The following is a 27,345-nucleotide window of genomic DNA, read 5'->3' on the forward strand; positions in this document are numbered from 1 at the left end:
TGTTTTCTTTTTCATGAATATTTAGGTTATTTCCAGTATTTTGAAATAAACAATGCTGGTATGGACATTCTTATATATGTATCCTTACACACATGAGCAAAAGTTCTTTTCGGATACATAGCTAGGAGTGAAGTTCATTTATTCAATACATATTTATTGAGCATCTGTTATGTGCCAGGCACCATTCTAGGCCCTAGGGACACAATAACAAGAATCAGATGGCAGTCCCTGTATTCAAGGGTGTTATATTTTACTCAGGGAAATGGCCAATGACGAAAACAAGTAAAATGCATAGTGTATCAGATAAGGTCTATGGAGAAAAACAAAACAAGAGAGCAGAATAGAGAATAAGGTGGGCAGGATCTCTTCTTTTACATCGAGTAATCATGGAAGGCCATACTCTGAAGGTGAATTTAAGGAGAGATATGAAGGAGATGAAGTATCGAATCCTGCATATATCTGAGGGAAGAGAACTTCATAGAGGGAACAGAGAGGAAACAGCATGTGCACAGGCCCGAGACAGGCCTGAGACAGGAACATCCTGGCATATTGGAATACAGTAGGGACACCATTGCATCTGGAGTCGACCGAACAGGAGTATAGCAGGGGATGAAATCAGAGAGATGGTGCCTAATTATTAACATTTATAAAGCCTACAGATTTTACTCTGGGTGAGATGAGAAGGCACTGGAAAGCTTTGCGTTATTGATCATAGTTTTATTAAAAAGAGTCATGCGGGGCGCCTGGGTGGCGCAGTCGGTTAAGCGTCCGACTTCAGCCAGGTCACGATCTCGCGGTCCGTGAGTTCGAGCCCCGCGTCAGGCTCTGGGCTGATGGCTCGGAGCCTGGAGCCTGTTTCCGATTCTGTGTCTCCCTCTCTCTCTGCCCCTCCCCCGTTCATGCTCTGTCTCTCTCTGTCCCAAAAATAAAAAAAAAAAAAACGTTGAAAAAAAAAAAGAGTCATGCTAGGTGCTGTATAGACTGTAATGAGTAAGGATGGAAATAAGCAGACAGATTAAAGAGGTAATACAAATACCTTAGGGGAAGATGATGGTGGCTTGGACCAGCTAATGATGACAGCCTGATTAGTGGAGGTGGTGTGAGGTGGTCTGATCCTAGATTCTGTATCAACAGTTGAGCCAACTGAATTTGCTGGATGCATTGGATGGTGTGAGATGCGAGTAAGAGAGGAGCCAAGGATGACTCTAAGGTTTTTCCCTCGAACAGCTGGAAAGAGGATTGTCACTTGTTGACATGGAGAAGATTTAGAAAGAGAAGGTTTTTGGAGAATAATCAGAAGTTCAGTTTGGGATATATTAAATTTAATAAACCTATTAGATATCCAAGCAGATATATCAAGTAGGCAATCGGTTATTAGATAGAAGTTTCGGGTATGTACATCTTCAACTTTATCGTGTATCACAAAATTGTTCTCCAAATTTTGCGTATCTATTTACATTTCACGTTGCTGTAACAACACTTGTATGGTCAGTTTTTTCATACTGATAATCTAATGGTATTATCTGGTGTCGCATTGTGACAATTATCTATAACAAAAGCAAACAACACTCCTGGAACTAAGCCATCTGGGTCTTAATAAGCACCGCATATTCATAACCTACTGGCTAGTGGTACTGTTGCCATGCTTTCCCAAGCCAAAGCAATCCATGACCAGAATATACTGATGTCCTTAGTAAGAAAAGTGAATCGGTGGTTTGTTTCTATTTCTAATTTCTTTTGAGGAGATGGAAATTTCTACAGACAGCGTTGCATAGATTTGATGTGGTTAATTCTCTTGTTTTGGCTTTTGATGATGATCAAAGTCTCACTAATGTAAACTAATTGGAAGCGTTGGAGGCACTGGGTTTTGATTTTAAAAAGAAAGAATTTAATTACTTTTAATTACATATATTAATTGAAACTTTACTAAGCTAATAATGATGAACGAATAGGCATCTTATGAGATACGAGTAATTGTACTGAGAATATTCGATATGTTTGGACAACTGCTGGATTCACTTTTTTTTTTAGAAAATGTTTTTAATGTTTATTCACTTTTAGGGGAGAGAGAGAGAGAGAGAGAGAGAGAGAGAGAGAAAACGAGTGGGGGAGGGGCAAAAAGAGAGGGAGACACAGAATCCGAAGCAGGCTCTAGGCTCTAAGCTGTCAGCACAGAGCCCGATGTGGGGTTCGAACCCACAAACCGTGAAATCATGACCTAAGCTGAAGTCGAACGCTTCACCAACTGAGCCACTCCGGCGCCCCTGGATTCACTATTACTGCAATAAGTCGATGTTTAAAAGTGTTTTCCTCCCTTATGAGTATGTACACATTTACCTCACAATACAATTTGAATATGAGGATGGTTTGGACAACTGTTCATAAACTGGGAATGATTTGTTTTGTTTGCAGTTATTTGATGGAGAATATCTACTTCCCCCCACATCCTAACATTTTTTGGTTTATGTTGATTGACTTTGCAGTATTACCTTACTGCAAATAAACAGAATGACCATGAATGGCTATTTTTTTTTTAACATAGAACATATTGTGAAAATTATCAGGGTATCATTTTCTTTAAAGATATTTGGAATATGAATTCCAGATGGTAGCCCCACTCATGTCCTTTTCTGGAGCTTTTCAGTAATCACACATAACAAGCAAAACAGCAGTGACAGTGGCTAAATCTTCTCATGAGTCACTCAGTGTCTGATTAGGAATCAGAAGACAGGAGTCTGGTCTCTATGGTTAATTAACTATTTTTCTGTTACTAGGCAAATAATCTCCTAGTTTTCTGAGTTCCCTTATATGTAAATGGTTTGAAATATATGGTTGTCATAATAAAATATTTTGAAAAACATAAAGTGAAAACATGAGGTCTCATTTTAATAATACTGGAGGTACTTTTGAACTAAAATTCTTCATGAATTTTTCACCAACTCACAAAAGTTGAGAGAGGAGGGAATAGGCAAGGCGATGTCTGTATACTATTGTAAAGAAGTACATGAGAAATATGAACCACTGGGACATAGTCACAAAAATTTATGAATTCTGACTCAATTTTATTTAATGTAATAATTCAAGTTGTTAACGAATAATTTGTGTGTAATTTGAGTAGTATCTAAATTGTATATGACCTCAGTTATACATAAGCTTTTCTTCCATTAGTTTTTCTCTTCTGTTGAGGTTTTGTTGGAACTTCGCAAGAATAAAGAAGGCAAACAGATTTTTTTCAGTCCTCTTTGTGGTTATAACTGGTATCTGTGCCAGCTATATTTGTGGGAGGATGAAGTAGAAAAGCCTTGAAATGACTGGCCTGGCTTCAATCCTACTGTTTCCACCAGGCCTCCTTTTTAGTTGGGGTCACTTTATCTACATCTGCAAGTTTCACTATGTCCAGGTTCCCAGACCAAATGGTTTCTATTTAGGCCACATTTAAGAAGCTCCAGGCCAGCAGCTTAGTAGCCCAGTCTTGTCAGTGTAACAATTTGTTTCCCGATTCTGAACCCAGCATGAGTTTAGTCCCTAAAGTCCTGCCTCATTTAATCATACCTGAGTCTCTATTTCCTGCACTGTCCTATTGTTCTTTGGAGCAGCAGCCTCACCTTTTCCTTAACTAAACTCTTGAAGGGTAGAATTTTCTACCTGGGCTCCTGTCCCTGTGTCTGGAACCTGATACCTGCTGCCATATTTTCCTGTGGTGCATTCCTTTGAAGTCCCTCTGGACCTTACCATTGGCAATTGCTCCACATTGCGCTCACCTGTCGTGCGGTTGCTGACTTTTCGACAGCTGAATATCTCCACGCTTACCAGTCAGTGCCTGTTAGGCCTTTGCTGATTGCTTGCTTTGGGTTCCTCTGACATCCCCTTACTCTCTATGGGTTCTGTTACCTGCTTCTGGGATCTTAGACCAATCAATAGGTCTGTGCAGTCTCTGGGTTTAGAGTCACTTGGACTGAGTCTGAGCCAGGTTCTAAAATGCTCTAGTATAGCGTATTAATATTTTATTTAAGGTTTTCTTCTTTTTTTAAAAACAAATTTTTTATTTGAGAAAGAAAGAGAGAGAGAGAGAAAATGAGCAAGAGAGGGTCAGATGGAGAGAGAAAGAGAGAATCTTAAGCCCAATGCAAGGATCAATCCTACAGACCCTGGGATCCCAACATGAGCCAAAATCAAGTCAGACACCCAACCGACTGAGACACCCAGGTGCCCCAGGTTTTCTTCTTCATGTGAAATTTCCTTCAAAGAAGGTTATTTCTATAGACCCTCAAGTCTCATGTGGAAAAGGAACTCAATGTTCCTAGGCATTTGGTATACTGACAAATGCATGGAAGAGAGTACCAAGATCTTTGGAACAGAAATTAAGAAAATCCAGCACCCATGTACACTCCCCTCTCAAAATACAGAACAAAACAAACAAAAGCTCCAAAAGGATATAAAAAAGACCAGCTAACTTTAAACAATGGAGCATTTCATCAAGGACTTAATTACTCTAAAAGGGCATAATTTGTAATGTCTAATGGGCATTGGGCATGGACTTTGGTAGACCAGGAGATGACAAGGGAAAACTAGTTAATAATTCTGTGGTTACTAGCTAAATTAATGCTCCCCCCGCACACAGCCTCCCCCCACCCCCAGCAAAAAGGAGACAGAAGCATGAATTTAATGTCCTCCAAATTATTAAATAGTTCAATGAACTTTAATACAATAATTATGGTCCGCTCACCTAAATTAATCCTTTAATGTTAAATGGATTGTTTTTTGTCATTTTTGACAGGGTGTGGTAAGTCTACTTGCCACGATAATACGTCTGAAAGGGGCTTGTTTTGGTAAGGCAAATGTGAGTGGAGTCATATGCAGTTTGAAAACCTGTGGAACCGTTTTGAAGGACTTGTGAAAGTATTTCTCCTGCAGAATTATTTGTCCAAGATTAGTAGGTTAAAAACAACCCAAATAGAATCCAAAAGAATCACACGATTTCATTTCCATCATAGGCGAAATGATAAGGAAAATTCTTTGTGGGAAATATACATAAATGCAGAATTTAGGATCACTTAATGAAAGGAACCCATTAAGAAGTTTTTTACTGCCCCCTGCTGTCAGTTTCTAAGAGCAATATTGTAAAATTACTGTAAAGGGTGACTCAAGAAGAATTAGTTGAACAAATTGGTTGGAAAAAAATTCCCTGCCTTTAATTACACCACGTTTTAGTCAGTAATGCTAATGCTTACTTCATGTTTGTGAGCAATACCCTGTCAACCCAAGAAACCAACTCTCGCTAAGCGTGTACTAGTGGATGTAGGGTAAGAGGCCAAGTCTGCGGCTTGTGAAATGCTATATTAATAAGAATGTACCAGCGTTACAATTTTTTAGCGGATGAGATTTACTTTACTGTTTGTCCAAATTTCACAACGTCAAATTTACTGTTTAATATTTACATAATCTAGGTAAAACACTCTTCATAACAGCAAAACTTTCAAAGTAAATGAATGAATGGCTTATTTTTGTAGTGCAATCCAACTTGAAACATTATTTTCACTTTGGCATATAAAATTAAGATATGAGAAACAATAAAAATAATAATACCAATGCAGCCGTCACTAGACGCAAGGCACAGTTTTATTTTTTCACATGTGTGATGTCGTCCTCATAAAATAGAAGGAGGGAGGTATTAGTTTAATTCCCATCTCACAGATGAAGAAACTAAATGACAAAGTAACTTGCCTAGGTGACACAATTGACAAAAGGTGGAGCCATGGGTGGAAACCCTGCAGTCTGACTCCAGAGTCACTCCTCTTAACCTCTTTGCACAGAAAGTACGAACTCGGCAGTGAGGGAGGAAGAACTTAACAGAAATTAGAATGGTCACGGTGACGTAAGTGTATATTGCCTCCAACCAACCACACACTCGTCGAGTCGTGACCTTTTTGCTACAGCCATGCTGTAGTGGCCGGAGCCTGTGTATAAACATCACACCTGCATTGTTTTCAGTTGGCTTTATCTTTCTTTGTTTCCTTGGTTGCATTACATTGAAGGTGCGTTGGGGGTGCTTTTTTTTAAAGTGAATATGTGCCCCCTTAGCCCATGCCTTAGGTCAGGGTTAATCTTGTGGTTGGCCACTGCACACCTGTGCCTTTCATCTCTATGCAGCCAGACAACTTCTAGTTTTAGCCACACTTTCAACCATCTTCAGCAACTCGTATTCAAATTATGCACACACTTTCACAGTGCTTTGAATATATGAGTTGCACATTTTAAGTTTCCTTGGATGCTATTAATTCTGGAGTCCTGTTTAACAGGACATTTGTGCCCCTCTGTGCCTGTCCAGTCCTTTGCCTTCCCTTTCGTAGCACATGGTTCATGACAACAGATACATTCCACCCGTGATAACTGGCAAAGCTACTATTTGCGATTCTAGGATGCTTTTGCCCTGCAGCTGTTTGAAAACACGACTTCAGGTTCCAGAGGGCTAACTATCCAGGAAATCTCATTCCACATTAAAGTAAAACCAAAAGTCAACACAGATCATTTGATCTTCATAATAAAAACGTTCTTACCTGACCCGAGGAGTTGGGTTTCCGGTGACTCTACACTCCAAGTAAACTTTACTTCCTTCTGCCACTTCTTGGCTCCGAAGCTTCTGGATGAATCTTGGAGCTGAGGGCAAGCGGAGTGCATTCTGAGGCTGTGGGTGAAGCATGTTATTGCATGGCACTGCCTTGTTCTGGTCTTTCTGGTAACGATGCCTGGCTTCGGGCAACTTGACCTCTGCTTCCATCTCCTGTTGGTCTCCAGTGGGGCTCTGGCTGGCTGAGGCACCCATCAGGGCTGATGGCTGATTTTTAGGAGACAAGTACCCACTGTCTGGTGATGAGGACTCCCCATTTGGGCTTCTATTTCTCGGCTTTGCTGCTTCTCTAAATATGGACGTCAGCTCCTCAATGAAATTAGCCGCCTTGTCACATAGCTGGCTCTGGGGGCCAGTCTTACTTTGATATGCTGGTTTGGGCTTTACACTTGGGTTGGGAGTTTTTGCACCACGTTTTCCAGACTTTCGGAGGCTCCGGATATAGCTGGGGCTGGCAAGCAGGGGTGATATGGCAGGTTTCCTCTTTGAAGCAGGTGAAGAGATAGGGGCGGTTTGTTCAGGCAGAGGCTGGACAGGTGTTGACCTATTATCATGAGGTCTTCCTGAGGAGGTTGACTCACCAAACTTGGTCTCCTTATGGGAAGGGTTTTCACAGAGGCTTACAGGAGAGGTGTTGAAAATCTGCGAGATCTCCTTTTCTGAGTCAAAATCTTCTGTTTCGGAGTTGGCGATAGATCTCCGGGCCAGGTCAAGACTCTTGTTTATCTCTTCCTGGCTGAGAAAAGCAGATAGCCCAGGGAAGAAGTCAGCATTCTTGCTTTCTTCCTGCATGTCTGATAGGGAATCATAGAAGGAGTCATGAGAGGAAGTCTCTGACATAGTCGAATAGTCTTCATACACTCTTTGTCTGCTCTTAACAGGAAGGCCAGAGGCACTGGAAACCAGTTTACTTCTTGTGTCCTGAAAAACAACACCGACAGAATTGCCATTAGTAGTAGTGGGTGTGTGGGTGTGTGTGTGCGCGCGCATGCGCAAACGCTCACATGTGCGTCTATTATCATAATACTACTAATCTACAAGTTGGGAGAAACATGAAAGTGAAAAATACACTTTTGTAAAAATCATTTTTCTCTATCCTTTAAGTTGGAAGAAATATCAAGTATACTTGTGTTTATAATTTATCATTTTAATTTAATATTTTCTTTGTGGGTGAATATTGTCTCACTAACCAGCGACGAGTAATTCAAAAAGAAAATATCTGCAGTAGAGACTAAAGAGTGTAGTAGGGCACTCTGCACTTCTCAGAGCCTCCTTCTTTTCTGTCTCCCCCCCACCACTACGTACCTCATTAAAGCTCTAATTTCATTAATGTATGAGATTAGTAGCTTGTTGATATTTTAGTAAATCTGATTATGCTTATCTCACCATAAACCACAAATACATTTTGATTCCAACTCTTATTTGTTTTCAGTTTTCAGTGAAATATTTGAAATCTTACTGGTTCACTTTTTCCTTGTGTCCACCTGTGTGCATTCATGTTTATTCATTCAACAGTTATTTCAAGACATAGTTAATAATCACTTGCTGAGTTTCAGGTGCTAGAGTTATAGTTATGTTCTAGACTGGAGACACAAAATGTTTTGTAAAGGGCCAGATGTAAATACTTCTGACTTGGTGAGCTGTACTATCTCTATTGTAATTATTCAAATTTGCATGGCAGCATGAGACCAACCATAGGCAATACATAAATGAATAAGCATGGCTATGTGCCAACAAAACTTTATTTATGGACACTGGTATGGTATTTGAATTTTATATAAGTTTTACATATCAAAAATACTGTTTTTCTTTCGAATTTGATTTTTTTCAACAGTTAAAAAATATATTAAAAAACATTGTTAGCTTGCAGGCCATACAGAAATAATAGTAGGATGGATTTGGCCTAGGGGCCAAAGTTTGCTGACTCTTGATCCAGACTAAGGACATAGTCCTTATGTTGAAGGAGTTAAAAGTCACGTGAAGTTGTGAAAGCAGGGAGGTGGAAAAGATATTAAACAAATAATATAAAATTTGGACAGGGTGTCAAACGAAAGTGAAAAGAGCTTCATTGCTATGAATGCCTAACTTAACCTTTTAAGGATATATGAGAGTACTTTGTGCCTTGCATAGGACATTTATATGGAAACACCACCAGCATTTCCATTTTCATTGTATGGAAATACCACCATAGTTTCATTATCTGCAAAATAATTGGGCAAGAATTGAAATTCCACTGCATTTTGAGCTAAATATTATGAAGCAATGCCTCTCCTGTTACTCTAAGTATGCTATTCTTTTTCTGTATATTGTTCATAGAACGATAGAGGGAAGATCTGGAAAACTTAAGAAGGGAACTTTGCCTCAAGATTGAGTCTAGGAGTTAATAAAGGAAGCTTCTTGGATGTGGTAAAACTCAACTTTATAGGTTGGGTCAGGCGTAAACTTAGACATTCATTCTCCATAAGGTAAGTGGACTTCATGAGGACAGAACTGAGTTGCTTGTCCAGAAGCAGTTTCCCACCTAGGGATTCTGCTTAGAGTGATGAGATTTTGTTTGATTAAGTGAAATGTTCTTTTCTCTCCTATGACCAAAAAAGAGCTAGCTTGCATTTTTGACCCCTAAAAGTCTCTAATCTCAAAGAGCATTACGTAGAGGCATTCCAGAAATCTACCTTGAAGATTTACCATCACATAGGATGCAGGGATTCATAGAATCTATCAATTCAACAGAAGATATGTAATCAGATTTTAAAGCTCAATATTAACCTATGACATCTTCTTTAGTTTAAATTTGTACTTGTGTCTCAGATGTCCTCTTGGAAAGTTACTCTGTTTTGTGGGCATTATGAGATTCTCCACATTCTAGTCCTAGTGTACCTACTAAGATATATTACCCTCTATTCTCCTAGTAAATCTTACAAGTCCATTACAGTGGTCTTGTCACTTTATATAAAGACATTATAATGTCTTTATAACATTACTCTAATTTCTTTGTCCTGTCTGTGCTCCAGAATGGAATCATTCTGATTCCTTACCAGTTCTTTAAAAAATTTTTTTAACGTTTTTATTCATTTTTGAGAGACAGAGAGAAACAGACCATGAGCAGGGGAGGGGCAGAGAGAGAGGGAGACACAGTATCCAAAGCAGGCTCCAGGCTCTGAGTTGTCAGGGCTTGAACCCATGAACTGGTAGATGATTTAGGAGAAGCAAATGTAGGGGTCAACTCTTAAATTGTGTGACAGCTCAAGTCATCAGGCAACGTTGGCCCAGAAGAGACATGAAAACTGGAAGAGACATGCTTGGGCCAAAAGTATGCTGAAGGCAAAACAGACCATATTTCCACTTCTTTCTTTTTTTTAAGTTTATTTATTTTTGAGGAAGAGAGAGAAAGGGAGGGGGGAGAGAGAGGGAGAGAGAGAATTCCAAGCAGGCTCCGTGTTGTCAGCATAGAGCTCGACGCAAGGCTAGATCTCATGAACCATGAGATCGTGACCTGAGCTGAAATCAAGAGTCAGATGCTTAAGTCACCCAGGCGCCCCCCTATTTCCATTTCTTGCAAATTTTAGTTTTCTTTGCAAGAGAAGCTATTGGTCTGTTTATTTGTTTTTGGCCTTGGAGAAATTAATATTTTATATTGAACTCAGTGTGAGAGAGATGGGGAAATGTGATTTTGAACAATATGGGTTTCTGCCCTCATGCAACTTAGTCCATGAGGGATACAAATAAGTCATAAGCATATATAATTTAGTGTATCAAGTGCCATGATGAGAGAAGAACAAAGTGCTATGTTAGCACCTAGAAGGAATAATAGGATTAGGACCAAGACAAGTTTTACAGAAGATGAAGCCTATTGGATAATATGTAAAGGGCACAAAAGAGTTAGGCAGGTAAAGAGGGCAGTGGCAGAAGCATATACAAAGTCTTGGATCCCAGCGAGAGTATGGCAGACTCAGGTAACTCAGCTCCAGTGAAACAGAAATCTATCTGGAGAGGGGGGATATCACCAGAGACAAATTTAAAAAGCAGGAGTGGGGTTAGAGGGCCTGAAGCCATGTGAAGAACTTGAATTTCATCTTTGGTGTGGTTAAAAGACACAGAAGACTAAGTATGTGGGAAACATCACCAGAGTTGCATTTTAGAGAGATAACTCATGGTAGCCTGACTTGATGACTGAGTCAGGGGAAGAGGAAGGCAAGTTGAAAGAAGGAAGTCATTGAGAAGGCTTTTGTCCTATTCTCAGAGTTATGTACATTTCTCATTGCTTTAACTTTGACACCCATCATCTGAACCTCCTTTTCAGTTTTGGATAATTCCTCATATTCTGAGCCTCTGTGAGAAAGTAAGCTCACTTATCATAATGGAATGTGAAACCTCCAAATATTTGCTTTCCCAGCCCCTTGGAGCCTGGGTACAAGTCTTGGCACATGGCAATTACACGCGTCCATCTTGGACTTTGAGGCAGGTTCCATGGAGAAAACACTCTAGTTTCTGGCAGTGGTAACGGATGCAGCAGCATGGAGTATGGAGGGGCAGCTGTGGTGGCTGTGCAGAGGCCTGGAGGTGGAGCTGAAGTGTGGACCAGTCAGCTGTGACAGCAGTGGTAGCCACACATGAACCTTTTTCTGGCCTTGTGGTCTGGCCTCCAGAATACACTCTGGGCCTCATTCTGTGAATTGCCATAGCTCCTATCAATCATTCGCTTTGCACTCAAGTTGACCAAAGAATATTTCTGTCACTTGCCACTAAGGAATATGAGTGACAGTAGAAAAAAAATATGACAGAAGTCAAAATAAGTGACATTGGGAAGAAAAACAGTGGACTGAAGCAATAGAGAGAAGATAGAAGAGAAACGTGTGATTGACTAAATTCCAGAGACAAGATTATAGATTTCTTATTCAAACAATGGGATGGGTGTTGCCACTAACTTGGCATGACACAATGGGGGACGTTTTGAGGAAAAAAACCTTTAATTTTGATTTGCACCTTTTGCAACTGGGAACTCTGGTATTGTGTGGAAGGCAAGGTGAGATACTGGTATGTGAGAAAAGAGAACAAAACTAGACTGGGAAGTATTAGCTAAGGGTGGCACTATAAGACATGGGAGTGGATAAGGTGAAGGAAGAAAGAGAGAGAAAAGGAAACAATCCTCCAGAGAGTTGGGGGGAAACCAGGAGACAGTTGTTAGGGAAGCTAGGCAAGGAATCTCACAAAGGAGCTCCTTTTTTCCTTCTAACTTAGCAACTGGGAACATTTAGCACCATTGGCCACAGCAGTTTTGATGTATGTGACAGAGATATAAGCCAGATTCCAGATACATTGAGAAATTATGGAATGAAAAGAAGTATAGATTGCAAGTGCTACAGACTATTCTAAGAAGTTTATAGAAGGGAGGACAGATAGGGGTAGTAGGTGGACAAAAGTATGAAATCTAATGGGTTTATTTGTTTAGGATGTGGCACAGGTATGTGTTTCAGTGCTAATGGAATTAGCCAATGGAGAGGGAGAAGCAGAAGAACCATGTAAAAAAGTGGGGATGATGTATAGACCAGGTCTTCCAGGATGTGAGATGAAACGGGTTATTATAGTACAAATGACTTCAGGTTGGAAGGGAACATTGTTCTTCCATTGTCAAAGGAGAGAAGTAATGGAGTAATTAAAGTGTGTGTGTGTGTGTGTGTGTGTGTGTGTGTGTGTGTGTTGGAGAGAGAGAGAGAGAGAGAGAGAGAGAGAGAGAGAGAGAGAGAGAAAGAGAGAGAAAGAGGGAGGAAGAGAGAGAGAGGAAGAGAGGAGCAGGGGGAATCTGGATACATGTATAATTGAAAGAAAGGAGAGTTCCTAGCTTGAGACTTCTGAGGATTTGGAAGTTTATAAGGACAGCAGATGATTTGAAATAGCTGTTGTAGAGAAAGGGAAAAATTTCCTTAAGAAAGATTTATGGGCAGTGGTGAGGGTTTAGTTGAAGTTAAATGTGATGTATTTATAATGTCATTAATTAGTGTGATTGCTCACTTCTCTTCACTGGAGCTCAGCAGTCCAGGTGAAACTGTGCAAGTAAGATGCTCCAGGTTCTGAGGCACAGGTAGGATGGAAAGAAAATGGACAAGGTTGTTGAGAATATTAGCAAGATAGGGGTGGATTCTAAAGTCTATGCTGGATTGGGATTCATGGGTAGGAGTTTGATCATAAAGAGATTAAGGGACTGAAGGCCCAATGAAAGCAAAAGAAAGATGTAGTATGAATGACTGAGTGAGGATCTGGAAAGATATATTGAGATAGTGAAATGTCTGAGTTGATCATTTCAGAGTCACAGCCTTTTGACTTCCGACTGCATTTAGAGTGTGGCCACCTGACTGTTTTTGACTGTTTTTGTGGAAAAATGCAAGAGTTTAGTAGTCTTTATGATTGACAAAACCTAAAATATTTATGCAGACTTTACCAGGAAAAGTTTGCCAACTCCCTCTATAGAAAATCAGCTACCTAATAAATTTGTCTAGCTTAAGCACTAGTAATACTAATCATGATAATGATAATGGCTAACAGTGTATGGCTCACCATAGGTAGGAATTGCCTCAAGAACCATTATGTAGATTATTTCATTTAAAATTCCCACAATAGGCCCCAGTTTATAAAGAAGGAAACTGAGTCAGAAAATGTGACTAGGAGAGCCAAGATTCAAACCCAGACAACGACTTTAGGGCTCATTATCTTAACCATACACTTTCCTACCAATATATTATAGTTTCACAACCAAGAATCCTAAGCAATATTATCAGACTAATAAAACTGGATCAGTTTTCTGCTATTTCTGCTAATATCAGAGTTCTGCCATTAATTTAATTATACTTAGTGCAAAGTGAACATGATAGGATAAATTTTAAACCTTCATAAAAAATTATATGAGGTAGTTTAAAGGAAACTTATGAATGATGAAACACTTTTTAGTTCCTTTTTTCAAATAGGGAGTGTTTGCTGGAGGCAGATTAAATCACCTGCTTATTAACTTATATTTTGGTTTTAAAGAGGCGCCATCTGACAGGATCCAGTTGTCAGGATTAGGTGTAGCTTAAAAACTGCTTGCACAGTGAAAAAGAAGATAATAGCTCTATGGCATACATGGTTTGGGTTTAATTTGCAACCCAGTTATTGCTGCTAGAACATGCACAGGGTCTAGGGAAAATGCTCATTGAATGCGGATGAACAAGGGAGGTTTCCAGGTGGCCCAAACTCACTGGGAAATCATGCTTCAGAGATTTTCATGTCAGTCCACACCCCAAAATTAAAAGATTGTAATCAAAAGAAATACAACTGCAAACATCTCCATTATTTCCCTCAGATTTTATGTTTTTTTTCAAATGGTGTTTTCGGTAATTCTCTGCTGGTGTGATAGATACAGAACATGAAATACACTGAAGAGAACTAATTATACTGTCTTTAATGAATAAAGAAGTGAGATGAATGCCAAAAACTTTAACAAGTTCCAATTTAGCAAAGAGAATTGAAAGATATTGAAATTTTGAGGAATAAGGTATTCTCCTACATCTTTAATTCTTCCCTGCCTCCCGTCTCTATCCTCTTCTGGAATTTGAATTGCTTGGAAATTCTTCTCTTCATCTTTTTCTCTTTCATATATTCTTCAACCATCATTCATAATTTATTTTAATTGTTACTTCCCTTAACGCTCTCATATGCCACAGCTATTTCCTAATATCTTGGAATTTGTATAGTTCTAGCTTCTTCCCTTTGAGAGAAAATGGCTCTTTGCTAGCCCTGTGCATTTTATAATTACTCTTCCTTTCTTCCACCTCCCTTTCCTGGAAAGGTAACTTGAACGTGAAATCAATTGAATGCTGTTTATTTATCACTTAGTATGTTCCAGGGAAGTTTCAAGGAGGGCAGAGATGAACCAGGCATAGTTTCTCTCCTTTAATGTTTTGTAATCTAATAGGAGAGATTAGAGGGATAAGACAAGAGTAAAAAATAACTCAAATACAAGGAGAACCATGATAGTTGTTATTAAACATAGTTTAAGCATACTGCAGTAAGAGATCGAAGATGGTGGGAGAGAACATATTTACAAATTTGGCCATGTCATTCTTTTGGTATCTGTTTTCCAATGGTGCAAGCTCCATTGGATAAGAGAAGGTCCAAAACGTGACATGCAGTTTATCTGTGGGCTTCCGGACAGCCTGCCCTGAGGGAAACTCTCCAGCCTCAACCTCTATCTTCATGCTGACACATGCTGCAATCATGCCCTACTGCTTTATGTGCTATTCTTTGAAAATTCCACGTTCTGTCATATCTTCGTGCTTTGCACATGCTTCCTTTCTGTTTTTCTGTTTCAAACTCCAGTTTGTCCTTAAAAACTTGATTATTTCACTTGTTTTTGGTGCTTTCTGACTCCCCAGTCTGTGTACTTTTTTCTTCCAAACGTGACACTTTGCATAGTATTTTAACATTCGTCTTATTGAGTTATTAATATGAGTTAGAGAACCCTTTGTCCATTAGACTGTGAACACCTTGAAAGAAGAGATGTAACTGACAGTCTTGGAATGGCGAATGCTTGGCACAGTGTCTGGGTCATGGCAGATGATGAAGAGAAACCAAGAAATACTTGGTACTTGAGACATGGATTGAACCCTTCCTAGGATTTGATGGGAGACAGAGCCATGTGAACGAAGACAGGAGGCAGAAATGTTTCATTCCCTCCCCTTGCTCTCAGCCATCCAGGTCCCACTGCAGGATGTGTCTGGGACCAGGTGTCCTCAGTGAAGCATTGTTCTTTTTACCCAGCTGTTTCACCTGTCTTACTAATAGTTACTCACGCCCTGGGCTCTGTTTTCTAGTAAGAACTTGATAAAGTAATCCATGCTATCTGTAAATAGCTGTTAATGTAAAAATACAAAACACACACAACATGCTCGTTTCACCAATACAAGACAGTAAGAGGTCTGACACTGCAAAATAAAAACCTTGTCTCTAAAGACATTGGTTTTTGTGTTTCTCAGTACTGGCCAAGAAAGTTTCTCATGAAAAAATTCAGAACCAGAAAAACATTTCTTTTGTTTTTTGGCATTCTTACTACTAGACAAAGAGGATTCTGTAACCCTTGATAATGCTCTTTGGCATGATGCTAGCAAGCTCAGAGTTAAATTTTGAATCACAGAAATACAAATCTTTTTAGACCCCTCTCCCAATTTTTTTTTTTTTTTAATTTTTTTTTTACGTTCTCTGCTGACTTATTCAGTCAGCATCTTTGCTGTGTGCCCACTGTGTTAGGCACTTCTACAGGCTGGGACACAGCTGTAAGGCAGAATTCTCTGCCCTAAGGAGCTAACATTCTAATAGGAGAAAAGGCAGAAGTAGGAAACTGAGAAGGTGTCAGATTCTGAATTTCTTATATTTGATTTATCTTAAATCTTTTCATTGCTTTTGGGCGGTTGCACTGTGCTTTTATTGTATACAGCCTCAAATTATCTTGCAAGTTGTTAAGGTACAAATGAAAAAAAAAAACTAAAAGAAAAGAAAAGAAAATGCATATTTGTATGTTAATATTGGTATTTGCAGACCATGACTGTTTTATTTTATCTTTTTTAATGTTTTATTTAGTTTTGAGGGGGAGTGGGAGCACGAGCAGGGGAAGGGCAGAGAGAAAGGGGGACAGAATATCTGAAGCAGGCTCTGCACCAAACAGTGAGCCTAGGGGGTGCTTGAACTCACAAACTGTGAGGTCAACCTGACTTAAAGTCTGACGCTCAACCAACTGAGCCACCGAGGCACCCTGACCATGGCTCTTTTGGAAGGCATGCTATTAGTGGGAGGGTGGTGACAGTCACAGGAGGAGGACACTCTCAGGCTAATGGTGCTTTAGGTTCTCTCAGACTGTACCATGCAGGCAGCTGCAGGTATCCTCATGGCGTTCTGAAGGTAAAGTCTTCCAGGTGAGCTTTGACATTTACCCATGATGCCAGACTTAAGCAAATATTTGGTGAAGCAAAGTTTAGGAAGGTCAGCAAATGCTATGAGGCATTATAGATGTCCTTCCACCTTGAACTTCAGTGGACAGCTTATCAGCATCTTGACTTCTCCCAAGCAAATATTGCTTTCCATTATAAACTTCCATGGTCGCCTATTTTGTTAAATCCCTGTGCATATTTCATCCATTCTGAAGAATTTTATGCTGCTTAATTTATGGATTATTTCTAAATATAATTTTATGGCTTACAACTTCTTCCTAAGTTAAGCATTTGAATTCTGTTGGACTCTTGATCGACTATGAAATATAGAGCACTCATGTGAGTTTTCATTGAACATTTTAAATTTGGTATGTACATCACTCATTCTAACACAAGCCATTTTATCATCTTAAGTTGTCATGGCATTACTACCCTAGTATTTACAAAAGTATTTATTTTTGAGTTCCTGAATATAAATATAAATATGTATGATTCACAACATATATGAATATACAGAAATAAAAGAAAAGAGAAAGAGAGACAAGTTTAGAAACTATGAATAACATTTGTTTTGAGACTTGCTGACTTTTGGTGATAATTATGTGAAAACCAGATCTATGACAATCAAGATAATCCTCTATTTTGTCGGTTAAAAAATATTTGTAGAACACCCTGTGCAGGATCCCCATGAGACAAGGCACTATAGGCTGTTGACATGTAAAGATTTCCCGGACTGGGAGCGGGAAGGCAAGGCATATGCATGAGAAACAGCAGAGTCTAGTAGAAAGAATTCAATTAGAAACAATAAAAGCTAGCCTTCCCTGAGAACTTCCTACAAGACAGCTTCTGAGTGTTGCCTAGTGCCTGCTTTCATGTAGTGAACTATTTGATCTTCAGAATAATTGATGGGATAGTCATTATTTTTCTTTTTTATTATTTCTGTACTCAAAACTTCAGCATAAAAACATTAAATTATTTGGCTAAAGTTGAACTGTTAGGAAATGGTGGATTTAGGGTTGAAACCTGCATTTAACTACAAAGTTTTCTTTTCCTGTTGGAGATAGTATGGTTATTTACTTTAAGAGTTTAGATAAGGGGAGGGGCGCCTGGGTGGCTCAGTCGGTTGAGCGTCCAACTTTGGCTCAGGTCATGATCTCACGGTCCATGGGTTCGAGCCCCGTGTTGGGCTCTGTGCTGACAGCTCGGAGCCCGGAGCCTGCTTCGGATTCTGTGTCTCCCTCTCTCTCTGCCCCTCCCCTGCTCAGGCTCTGTCTGTCTGTCTGTCTCTCTCTCTCTCTCTCTCTCAAAAATAAATAAACATTCAAAAAAAAATATTTTTAAAAATAATAAAAAAAAGAATTTAGATAAGGGGAGAAATTTTGCAATCTGCTTATGCAATACCTTGTAGAGATGTTGAGAAGGTACTATAATTTTGAAAGAAAAAATATTTGATGTTAGGAAAGTACAGATGGGGTAGTAACACTTCGATAGGCATTTTAAAATGCATATTAGTTAGGAATAATTACACGAAAAAGATTGGAACAGCATGAACCAACAATTAATGTTGATTATCTCTGTGGCAGGGCTTGGGCAGAAGTAGGGTTCAGGGGTGGGACATTTAGGAACATTTTTTGTTGTTTATTTCACATTCTTTGAAAAACAAACCAGTTAAATTATGAGTGATTTTACAATTTAAATTAAGCATTTTAATTTGTTATTTGTTTAATTATTTTATTTGTTTATTTAAACAATTTCTAAAAAAGTAACAAAAATTGTTGGTAGCAAATTCCAATGCTAAAATATTTCAAAATAAAAACTACACCATGAAAACAAAAGTTGAAAAAGACTTAAAACTTTTGTTGCTGTTATTTTGAAATCACAGGCAATTCTTAGACTAAATTTCTTCCTTTCATTTTTATTGTTTGTCTTTTAATATTTTTCATTTTTTTATTTTTTAAATTTCCAGTATAATTACTGGAAATATACGGAGTTATATTCATTGTAGATATACAATATAGTGATTTAACAATTCTATGCTTTCCCAGAGCTCATCACGATATAAGCATCACGATGCTTGATCCCCTTCACCTATTTCACCCATCTCCCACCCACCTCCCCTCTGGTAACCATCAGTTTGTTCTCTATAGTTAAGAGTCTGGGTTTTTGGAAAAACTACAAAAACAACCACAAAAAAAAAAGTAACAAAATGGCAATAAGTACTTATTGATACTTATCTATTGATATTATTTTGCATGTGAATGGACTAAAAGCTCTAATCAAAAGACATAGGATGATAGAGTGGATAAGAAACAAGACCCATGTATATGCTGCCTATAAGAGACTTCATTTCAAACCTAAAGACACCAGCAGATTGAAAATGAGGAAATGGAGATACATTTGTCATGCAAATGGTGTCAGAAGAATGCTGGAGTAGCAATACTCATATCAGACAAAACAGATGTTAAAAAAAGACTGTAACAAGAGCAAAGAGGGACACAACATAATAATAAAGAGGACAGTCCCACAAGAAGATATAACAATTGTGAATATGTATGCACCCAACATGAAAGCACCCAAATACATAAAAACTATTAACAAGAAACATAAAGAACTAATCAATAGTAATACAATTATCGTGGGGACTTTAGCCCCTCACTTACACTGATGGATAGATCATCCAAACAGAAAATCAGTAAGGAAACAGTGGCTTTGAATGACACACTAGAACAGATAGATTTAACAGAAATATTTTAACAGCTGTGGATCCTCTCTCTCTCTCTTTCTCTTTCTATGCCCCTCCCCTGTTTACTCTCTATCTCTCTCTCTCAAAATAAACATTAAAAAAAAGTACACACACACACACACACACACACACACACACACACACACACACAGTATATATAAACAAGCAAGCAAGCAAATCCCAGAAAGGTTCTGGGGGTCCTGCAAAGGTTTGGGGATAGTTATACTGGGTGGCAGTCATTAGGAGACTCACAAAGCCTGAGGTGAGTTCACAGCATAAATTACTGGGGTTCTTGGGAAAATAAATTAAGATAAGAAATGAAGACTGTTTACACCATCAAAACCAAAGTCTAAGTAGGCACATGTAAAAGCCATTATGGTGTCTGCCATTATAAAGATATCTTGTAAAAAGAATAATAGATTTATTGCAAATGGGAAACTTGGAAGCCAAAGCCACAAAATTGGAGGGCAGGGTGCCGTTATCAGCACTTACCACCTAATTCTAAGACTCCCAGGCTAGGATAAGTTGGTCATGGACTGTTAGATTGATGCTATTTTACCAACCAACCTCAAGAAAATTTTTGTGAAATAAGGCATATTAAAAACACTGCAAAGCTCCCAACCCAGTGGCACATCACTCTTAGGTTTTAATTCGACTCTGAGAGAACCAAGGCTTAACTAAAGAAATGAGATTCTCCAGATTCAAAGAACTGAGCACACCACATTTTGGCACACCTACATATTTAATGTCTAAGATTTATGGTCCTAGAAAGTATAGATATCTAAAAATGTGACAAAATCTTACTAAAACAGCCTGGAATTACAATGGCCATTATGGGGAATATTCCAATTAGACAAGATCATTCATTTAAGAAGTGTAATTGAAAGCAAGAGTTTCCAAATCAACAAACAGAATAAGATACCTATTTTAATTGGCATGCAGAAGTCTCCAGAATGTTTCAAGATTCCAAACAGCTTCATTGAAATATTCACTGCAAAAGTCTAATGAAAAATTATCCCACTTTACCTAGGATAATTTATCCTCCATCTCTGAAGAGACCACAAAACTGTAAAAAGTCTGAGCTATTAGCATTATGAGTGCAATAGCCCTAAGGCTAGAAACCTAAAACAACTGGGCCTTTCCTATTGCATTCTCCTTTGGGGGGCCATAATCAAATCTCTGGCCTAGAAAATGGTGTCTCATTTGCAATCAACTGGAACACTGGAAAAATGAATGTTCTTGAAGGTATGATAGGAAAAGATAGGATTCAGTAGGCAGAAGGGGAAAGATTAGGACCTGAGCTACCTGGGTGGGAAAAAAACATAGATTTTGGAACAATGCTGGAAGTGTCTCAGCACAGCAAACCTCCCCAGACATAAGGTTCCTCTTAAGGATGTAACAGACTCCATCTACTTCCACTCAGATTTCCCTCAAGAATTTGACAAAAGACCTAAATATGGCCTTAGGCCACCTCTCATACAATGGAAACAAGCCAATCAGGAATGGACTACTCAGCACCTAGAGTTATCCAGCCAATGAGGGTAGGACCTGAGAAGGAACAAAGGGGAAGGGAAGGCGTGGGCAACCAGAACCTTATAAAACAAGGACGCTTGCCTATTGTCCAGTGGACATTCACTTTTGAACTTCCCCTCTCTATAAAGACAGCTTTTCTACTATTCTTCCTTTCTGATCTTATACTCTAATAAACTTTTGCCTGCTGCTCATTTTGTGTCCACCTCTTCATCCTTCAAAGCAGCAAGACAACGGATCAGGTATTGAGATAAAAAATCCTGCAACAAAGGTTTGTCGAATCCTTGACACCAACTCAAATACCCCCTTATTTACCCTCAAAAGAGGGCCTCCATATGGGCCCCTCCCAAGATTGAGGGACTCTGAGAGATTCTCTAGTCAACTGCTATCACTTATCCCTTAAACAACCAAGGGGAAACTAAAATGAAAATTAATGGGCTATGATGAGGGACCATAAGGTAAGCTGAGGACCAAGCACAAGCTAGCACAATTCCCACCCTCCACCAAACTCCCCACCAAGTGGGATATGTATGATATTCCTTAGGCACTTCTGGCTCCCCAAGAACAAAGGAAAGGACAGAAAACAAATGGTTAAACTGATAAGAATCTCCATCAGTTTACAAATATCTTAGTACAATTACAAAAAAAGGGGCAATCTTATCAATAGCCTAAAGTCCAGGAACTTCCTACTGTCTTAATGTTAATGCTTTGCTATAGGGAAAAACAACCTTAGTTTCACAATAGCTAAGCCTCCAGTAATCTGAGTCTTCTTTAGCATATGGAAATCCATTTAAGAAACTTCCTCTTGACCCTACCTCCCCCAACTCCATAGTATGTAACCAGTCACTCTTCACAACCCCAAAGCAGTTCTTTCTGCCCACGGGTCCTGTCCCTGTGCTTTAATAAAATCACCTTTTTGCACCAAAGCCATCTTCAAGAATTCTTTCTTGGCTGTCAGCTCCAAACCTTACCATTACCCCAAAACCTCATCAGGCTACACTTTCCATGTTAAACTTACTCAGAAGCTCACAGAAAGAATTCTGGGGAAACTGGAAGAAGTTGGTGAAGGGTGAGAATTATTAGCAGAATCAGCTTCCTTGGAACTCTATAGTGCCAGTCAGAGACGAAGGTAAATTTCACACAGTTTCTTCCTTTCCAAATCCAGACCCATTGGTTATTGATCCTTTTGATGAGGAAGCATGAGGCAAGCTGAGGGCAAGTACAGGCTAAAAATACAAGCTAACAACCCCTCCCGCTCAAGGTGGGATATGTGTGATATTCCTTGGACACTCCTGGCTACCCAAGAACAAAGGAAAGGGGTTTAAGTTTTTGGCATGGTAATGTGGGAAATAAAGGCAAATGAAAAATTAAATTCCTTTACTGCCTACAGCTCACTGACACATCCTTAAAACCAGCAGAGTGACCTCCCTTTAAGAGCTCAGCTGCCCCAATGATGACACTTTGCTAGGGGTAAAAGGGAATCTTAGCTTGACATTATCTCAACCTTGAGGATCCTATAAGTCTACTTTAACATGTAAAAATTCCTTGGAAATTTGCTTTTATCTCAACTCACCTGAGATATATGCTGACAATCATACTCCAAGTTTATGGCCCCCTGATATACATCTAAAGGGTTTCATGACTGAGGTTTTACTAAATGGTAATAAATGGTGTTTCCCTAGCAACAGCTAGCTCCTCAAGGTTCTGGAAACCTTGCTTCCAAACTTCCTTAGAGATGTACTCTATCCTTAAACCCCTCCCAACCTGAGGGTGTAACATCAGTTACCCATCACAACCCCAGTGCAGCTCTGCTGCCCATGGGTCCTGTCCCTGTGCTTTAATAAATCACCTTTTTGCACCAAAGATGTCTTCAAGAATTCTTTCTTGGCCATCGGCTCTGGACCACCCCTCACCATCACCCTAAAACTTCATCACTTTCTCTCCCAGGAACAACTATTGCCTTCTTGTTTGTCTTGCTTTGTGATCTGAGAATTTGACTTGGCAGCTATCAGTTTGTGGGCCTCCAAAATATGGTCAGACGGAAATGTGTGTTGCACTCCAGTTTGCAGCAGGGGTCTTACTTATTGTAGCCAGCTTTCAACAGAGTTATCTAAGTCTTACTTTTGGGGGGTGCTATCTTTAGGAGTGGCTGTGGAACTTGTATAGTATCTTTTGCATCCTCTTTGAGGGTACCTCTTGGGTCCATGAAGTTGTTCAATACTTCCAGGAATATTTACTGTTTGTCCCAGCTGAAACCCAACAAGATATTTGAAAGGAGTTTTTTAAGTCTGTCTATGGTCAGAAGTTGGACAAATTGAGAGCTAATATTCAAATCCCGATAAGAATGTCTTCAAAGGACTTTCTCCTAAGCTAAATAAAACTATGTTGGGGGGGGGATTCCAAAGACAAACAGCTCTAAATCCAGGACATAAGAAACTTCTGGTTTGTATCTTAAAGATCTCTCTGATATAAAGAAGCAAATTGAACATAATGTAATTGGCTGGGTTGATCAGCGCCTTGACATATTCAAGTTGCAACCCAATCCTTTGAAGAATTAAAAACAGCTGTACTATCAATTGAGGGCAACTTGTACAAATGGTCTTACAAATAGAATCTTTACAAGAACAGAAAAAGTCCACTTATCCTTTTTACCAATCCTCAAACCTCTCCTATTCATCTCAAAAGCCTTGTAGTTATTATAAAAAATCCTAGCCTTAGGAAACAAAAGTTCTTCTTGGGGGAACTTGCATTCTTTCTCTGTGCCTTTGAGATGTAAATGTTCTGCCTTGGCCATCTCGAGGAACTGAGGGCCATCTCTTTGAAATGCAAAATTCAGAGAGATAATTCTTATCAGAAGAGAAAAACAAACAAAAAGGAAAGTCTATTTGGAAATAGAAAAATCATAAAAGTCTTCTCCACAGATATCAGTAAAAAGTTTCAGCCATCTGAGCAGATAACTTATTCCATCTTCTAGAAACACTATTTGGACCCAATTGCTCTTTTATAAACTCATGAGTTTTGCATTATTATACCTGTCTCATGGCTAAAATTAAAAAAAAAGCTATTAAGATTTCTGTTTGCATATGTTTATATGTTTATGTATGTCTATGTACCTATGTTGCAGATGAATCAATTTTTTTTACCTCCTGATAGCATTGCCAAAATTAATTTGTAAAGAGCTCTACTTAATAGGCTTACAGAAAATTGTTTATATAAATCAAGTATATTCTTGAAAATATAGAAAGTAACCCTAATATTTTTTTAAGTTCACATTATTAAGGATAATCTTCAGGGGGGAAAACAACCCTGCTAGTGTAAGTTTGTTGGTTTAATTATAATAGGAATGTCTTTTGAGTTATCAGCATTAAATATAAGGGGACACACAACTTTTATTTCACCTTGATTTATAAAAAAAGTCAAATAATCTGTTAGCAAGAAAGATAACGTGATGGTTAGCTATTTAATGTCTCATGAAATTTTCACAAATAATCTAAACATAATTGTTAAGAAGTAAATTAAATATACAAAAGATAAAAGTTTATAAATGAATTTTAAACAATAATTATGTTTTATGGCATGTCTACTTAAAAATCATTTCCAAAATCTTTTTAGTAACTTAAAACCTTAAAATTACACTGAGATAAGTTAAACAATGATATGCACTGAATATCTAGATCAATTCCAAATAAGATAAAATGCTGAAACATTAAATTACTGAACATAGGTTTATACACTTTTGGCCTTCTTTTACAGAGGAACTAAAAAGACTTGGGCCTATTAGTAAATAAACATTTTTTTGTGCCACTCTGAAAAATTTACTATGAAGAATATACTTCTAGAAATCATAAAGTATCTTTATAAATTTGCCAACCCATAGAATGCTAGTGTTATAGCTAGTCCACAATTACTTCTTACCTTTTATTAGGAATTAAGGATCTTAAGTGTTAAGAATTCTAATTAGAATATGTCATTAAAACCACTAGAAATATTAAGGGAAACATCTCTATGCGAGGAAAGTAGGATGTGTATTTGCTAAGCAAAGGTGTGAGGTATGCAGGTTGTTTTGTAAAGGGGGAAAAATTTTTTTTTGTCCTAAAGTGTAACTACTAATTGATTGTTTCAGAAAAAGAAAGAAAGAAAAAAAAAAAAGAACAAAACATGAATGAACATAAAAAGTTGAGGTTTGTAGAAAAGGAATCTTGGGAAAGCAATTTTATGTGTAGTCAAGCTGGCTTAGGTTGGAATGGATTTATTTAAATTAAAAAAATAAGTTTTAATATCAAAAGTATGCAGGTGAAAAATTACTTACCAAATTTGTTTCTCTATCCTCTAATATGATTTAACAGTTACAAATTACAGTCAGAGTTGCTTTACTCAGTATTTGTTTTCTTTGCTAGAATTTAATCGGGTCATAGCCATTAACTAACTCTAGATGACTGAAATTCCTGACTGGAATGCCGTTATCACAATACTCTGATATTCTTCACACATATTATTAATAATGAAGTGGAGTCTCTTGTCTTGTCCTTGCATATTTCAGTTAGTATATCTTTAAGAATGCATCATAGTGTTTGAAACCTGACCAGTGTTGCCCCTCTACATTTTTTTTTTCAATGAAGAAATCAAGGCGGTTGTAATTGTCCAGTATAAACTAGATACTTAGTCTATTGTGAGGTATGCTATAGGAACCCTTCAATTTTCAGTTTTAGCAATAAAACAGAAGCTCCGACCGAACTGACATAAGAGTCCCTAAGATATGAACCCTAATCCATATTAGATGCTGGAATGTGAGGGCTAATTTGTATTCTAGGAATGTGCAATCACATATTTAAAAAACATTTATTGGTATAAGAGAAATAAGATAAATCTCTTATACCTTGTCTATTGTCACCAGTAGTTTGTCAAATACACTCTGATTTTTAAAATCTGAGTAATTCAAGTGAACATTCAACTTCTTTGAGAAAAAATACTGGAAAGGACAATTATCATGTAATTTCTGTACATACATGATCAAACAGATTTTGCGTAGTATTACATTGTCAGGACTTTCTATGTGGTCACATTATTCATACTAGAAGGCAATTAGTATTTTTAGCAAATGTTAAAAAAGTAATATGAGCCTCAAATCATTCTGTATCAACCTCATATATTGGATTCAAGACAATTTCATACGTAACTTCAAACAACATGATATAAAATCATACCGTGATGTTTAAATTTGACTGTAGTTTACCTTAGTAAGCTTTATCTTTTTTTATAAATAAACATGTAAATTTTATTCATAGGTATAATTTAAAATGTCTGCTATTACTATCTAAACTGATTTTAAAAATCCTATGGAAGTAGAGTTAACAACTTAAAATGTTACTAAAACCTAAACAATATAATTTTAGGCATCGGTATTTAGCTTAAGTATGGGTGAGGTTTTAAATTAACTATATTCATATTTTCTGTGAAACATAACATATATACAATCTTGACAAAGGTTGCTTCCATAATTACATTTAATCCTTTTGGAACTGATAGCACAAACTTAGCATGCTTAAGATTATAAGAGAAAATTCAGTTCTTTGACAGTGTAGGTAGAAATAAAGCCTATAGACAAGTCTGTATTATCTGTTTCTGGAAAGACTACAAAATTCCCATTAGCTTTTCTCTCCAAATAAAAGAAAAATCAAGGCATCTTCTAAACAGTACTATAATTTCAGGCAAACTATTATATTTTTAGCTTTTTAAAAAAAAGTTTAAAAAATGTTGCCCTAATAGTTTATTAAGAAATATCTTACAAACCTTTTCAAGCCTTGGTTACTTTGAAGACTCTGAAAAGGTGATGGGTTTCAGATGAGCATTCCTTCTTTTCTGTGGGAGCAGAGGTTGGTCTTGCCTATTCATTAGAGACTGCTTGGTCCTTGGTCACTTTGAGGCAACTGTGGCCTCAGACTTGCATCTGTCCTCTTACTCCACTCAACTATATTTGGTAACTGAACTCATGTTTCAGCAGACTGCCACGATCAGGAATTCCAGCCGCGGACTGAGAAGCAACCCTGGGTCTGAGGGCTGGGTTCTTAGAAATTAAAGGCACTTAGTGTAGAGAGAACTGTATTTATAGATCTAATAAACATAGGATTTACACATATCCCTCTACACCCTGACCTTGTGGCTGGAAATCACCACCTGCCCTTTTAACATATTCTTAATCAATTAGAAGTACAGTATGTGATTCTAAGTAGAAAAAGTGATACTCATGAGAAATGCTCTTCTTATAATCATCTGCTCTGTGCATTCAACGTTTAGTCATCTGGTAGATTGTCTTGAAATAGTAAATCAAATTAACTATTTAAAAAATTAGCCACCTGTCAAATTGAGTGGAGAGTTCCACTGTTCTCTTACTTCTAGTTGTTAATTAAAAGTTATTATGGGACTATCATGTGTATTAAAGGCACAGTCCATAGTAGGATTAAGTAGGCATAAAGATACAGGGACTGAATCTT

At 38.0% G+C, this 27,345-nt stretch overlaps 1 protein-coding gene across 5 annotated transcripts in view; it reads right to left on the bottom strand.

The window, feature by feature from the left end:
• PALLD (palladin, cytoskeletal associated protein) overlaps positions 1 to 26,796 on the bottom strand; it is a 408,455-nt gene extending 381,659 nt beyond the window's left edge. For 4 of the 5 annotated variants that reach the window (XM_045055693.1, XM_045055692.1, XM_023252685.2 and 1 more), the window contains exons 1-2: positions 26,645 to 26,795; positions 6,558 to 7,549 (exon numbers count right to left, since the gene is read on the bottom strand). In XM_045055693.1, the coding sequence (XP_044911628.1) occupies positions 6,558 to 7,468 (911 nt within the window). In that variant the 5' untranslated portion in view covers positions 7,469 to 7,549; positions 26,645 to 26,795. Of the gene's footprint in view, positions 1 to 6,557; positions 7,550 to 26,644 lie in introns of all 5 variants that reach the window. The other variant, XM_023252686.2, reaches the window with a different exon arrangement.
• Between the last annotated feature and the right edge of the window lie 549 nt (positions 26,797 to 27,345).

This window comes from Felis catus, chromosome B1, assembly GCF_018350175.1.
Source record: "Felis catus isolate Fca126 chromosome B1, F.catus_Fca126_mat1.0, whole genome shotgun sequence".
NCBI classification, from domain to species: Eukaryota; Metazoa; Chordata; class Mammalia; order Carnivora; family Felidae; genus Felis; species Felis catus.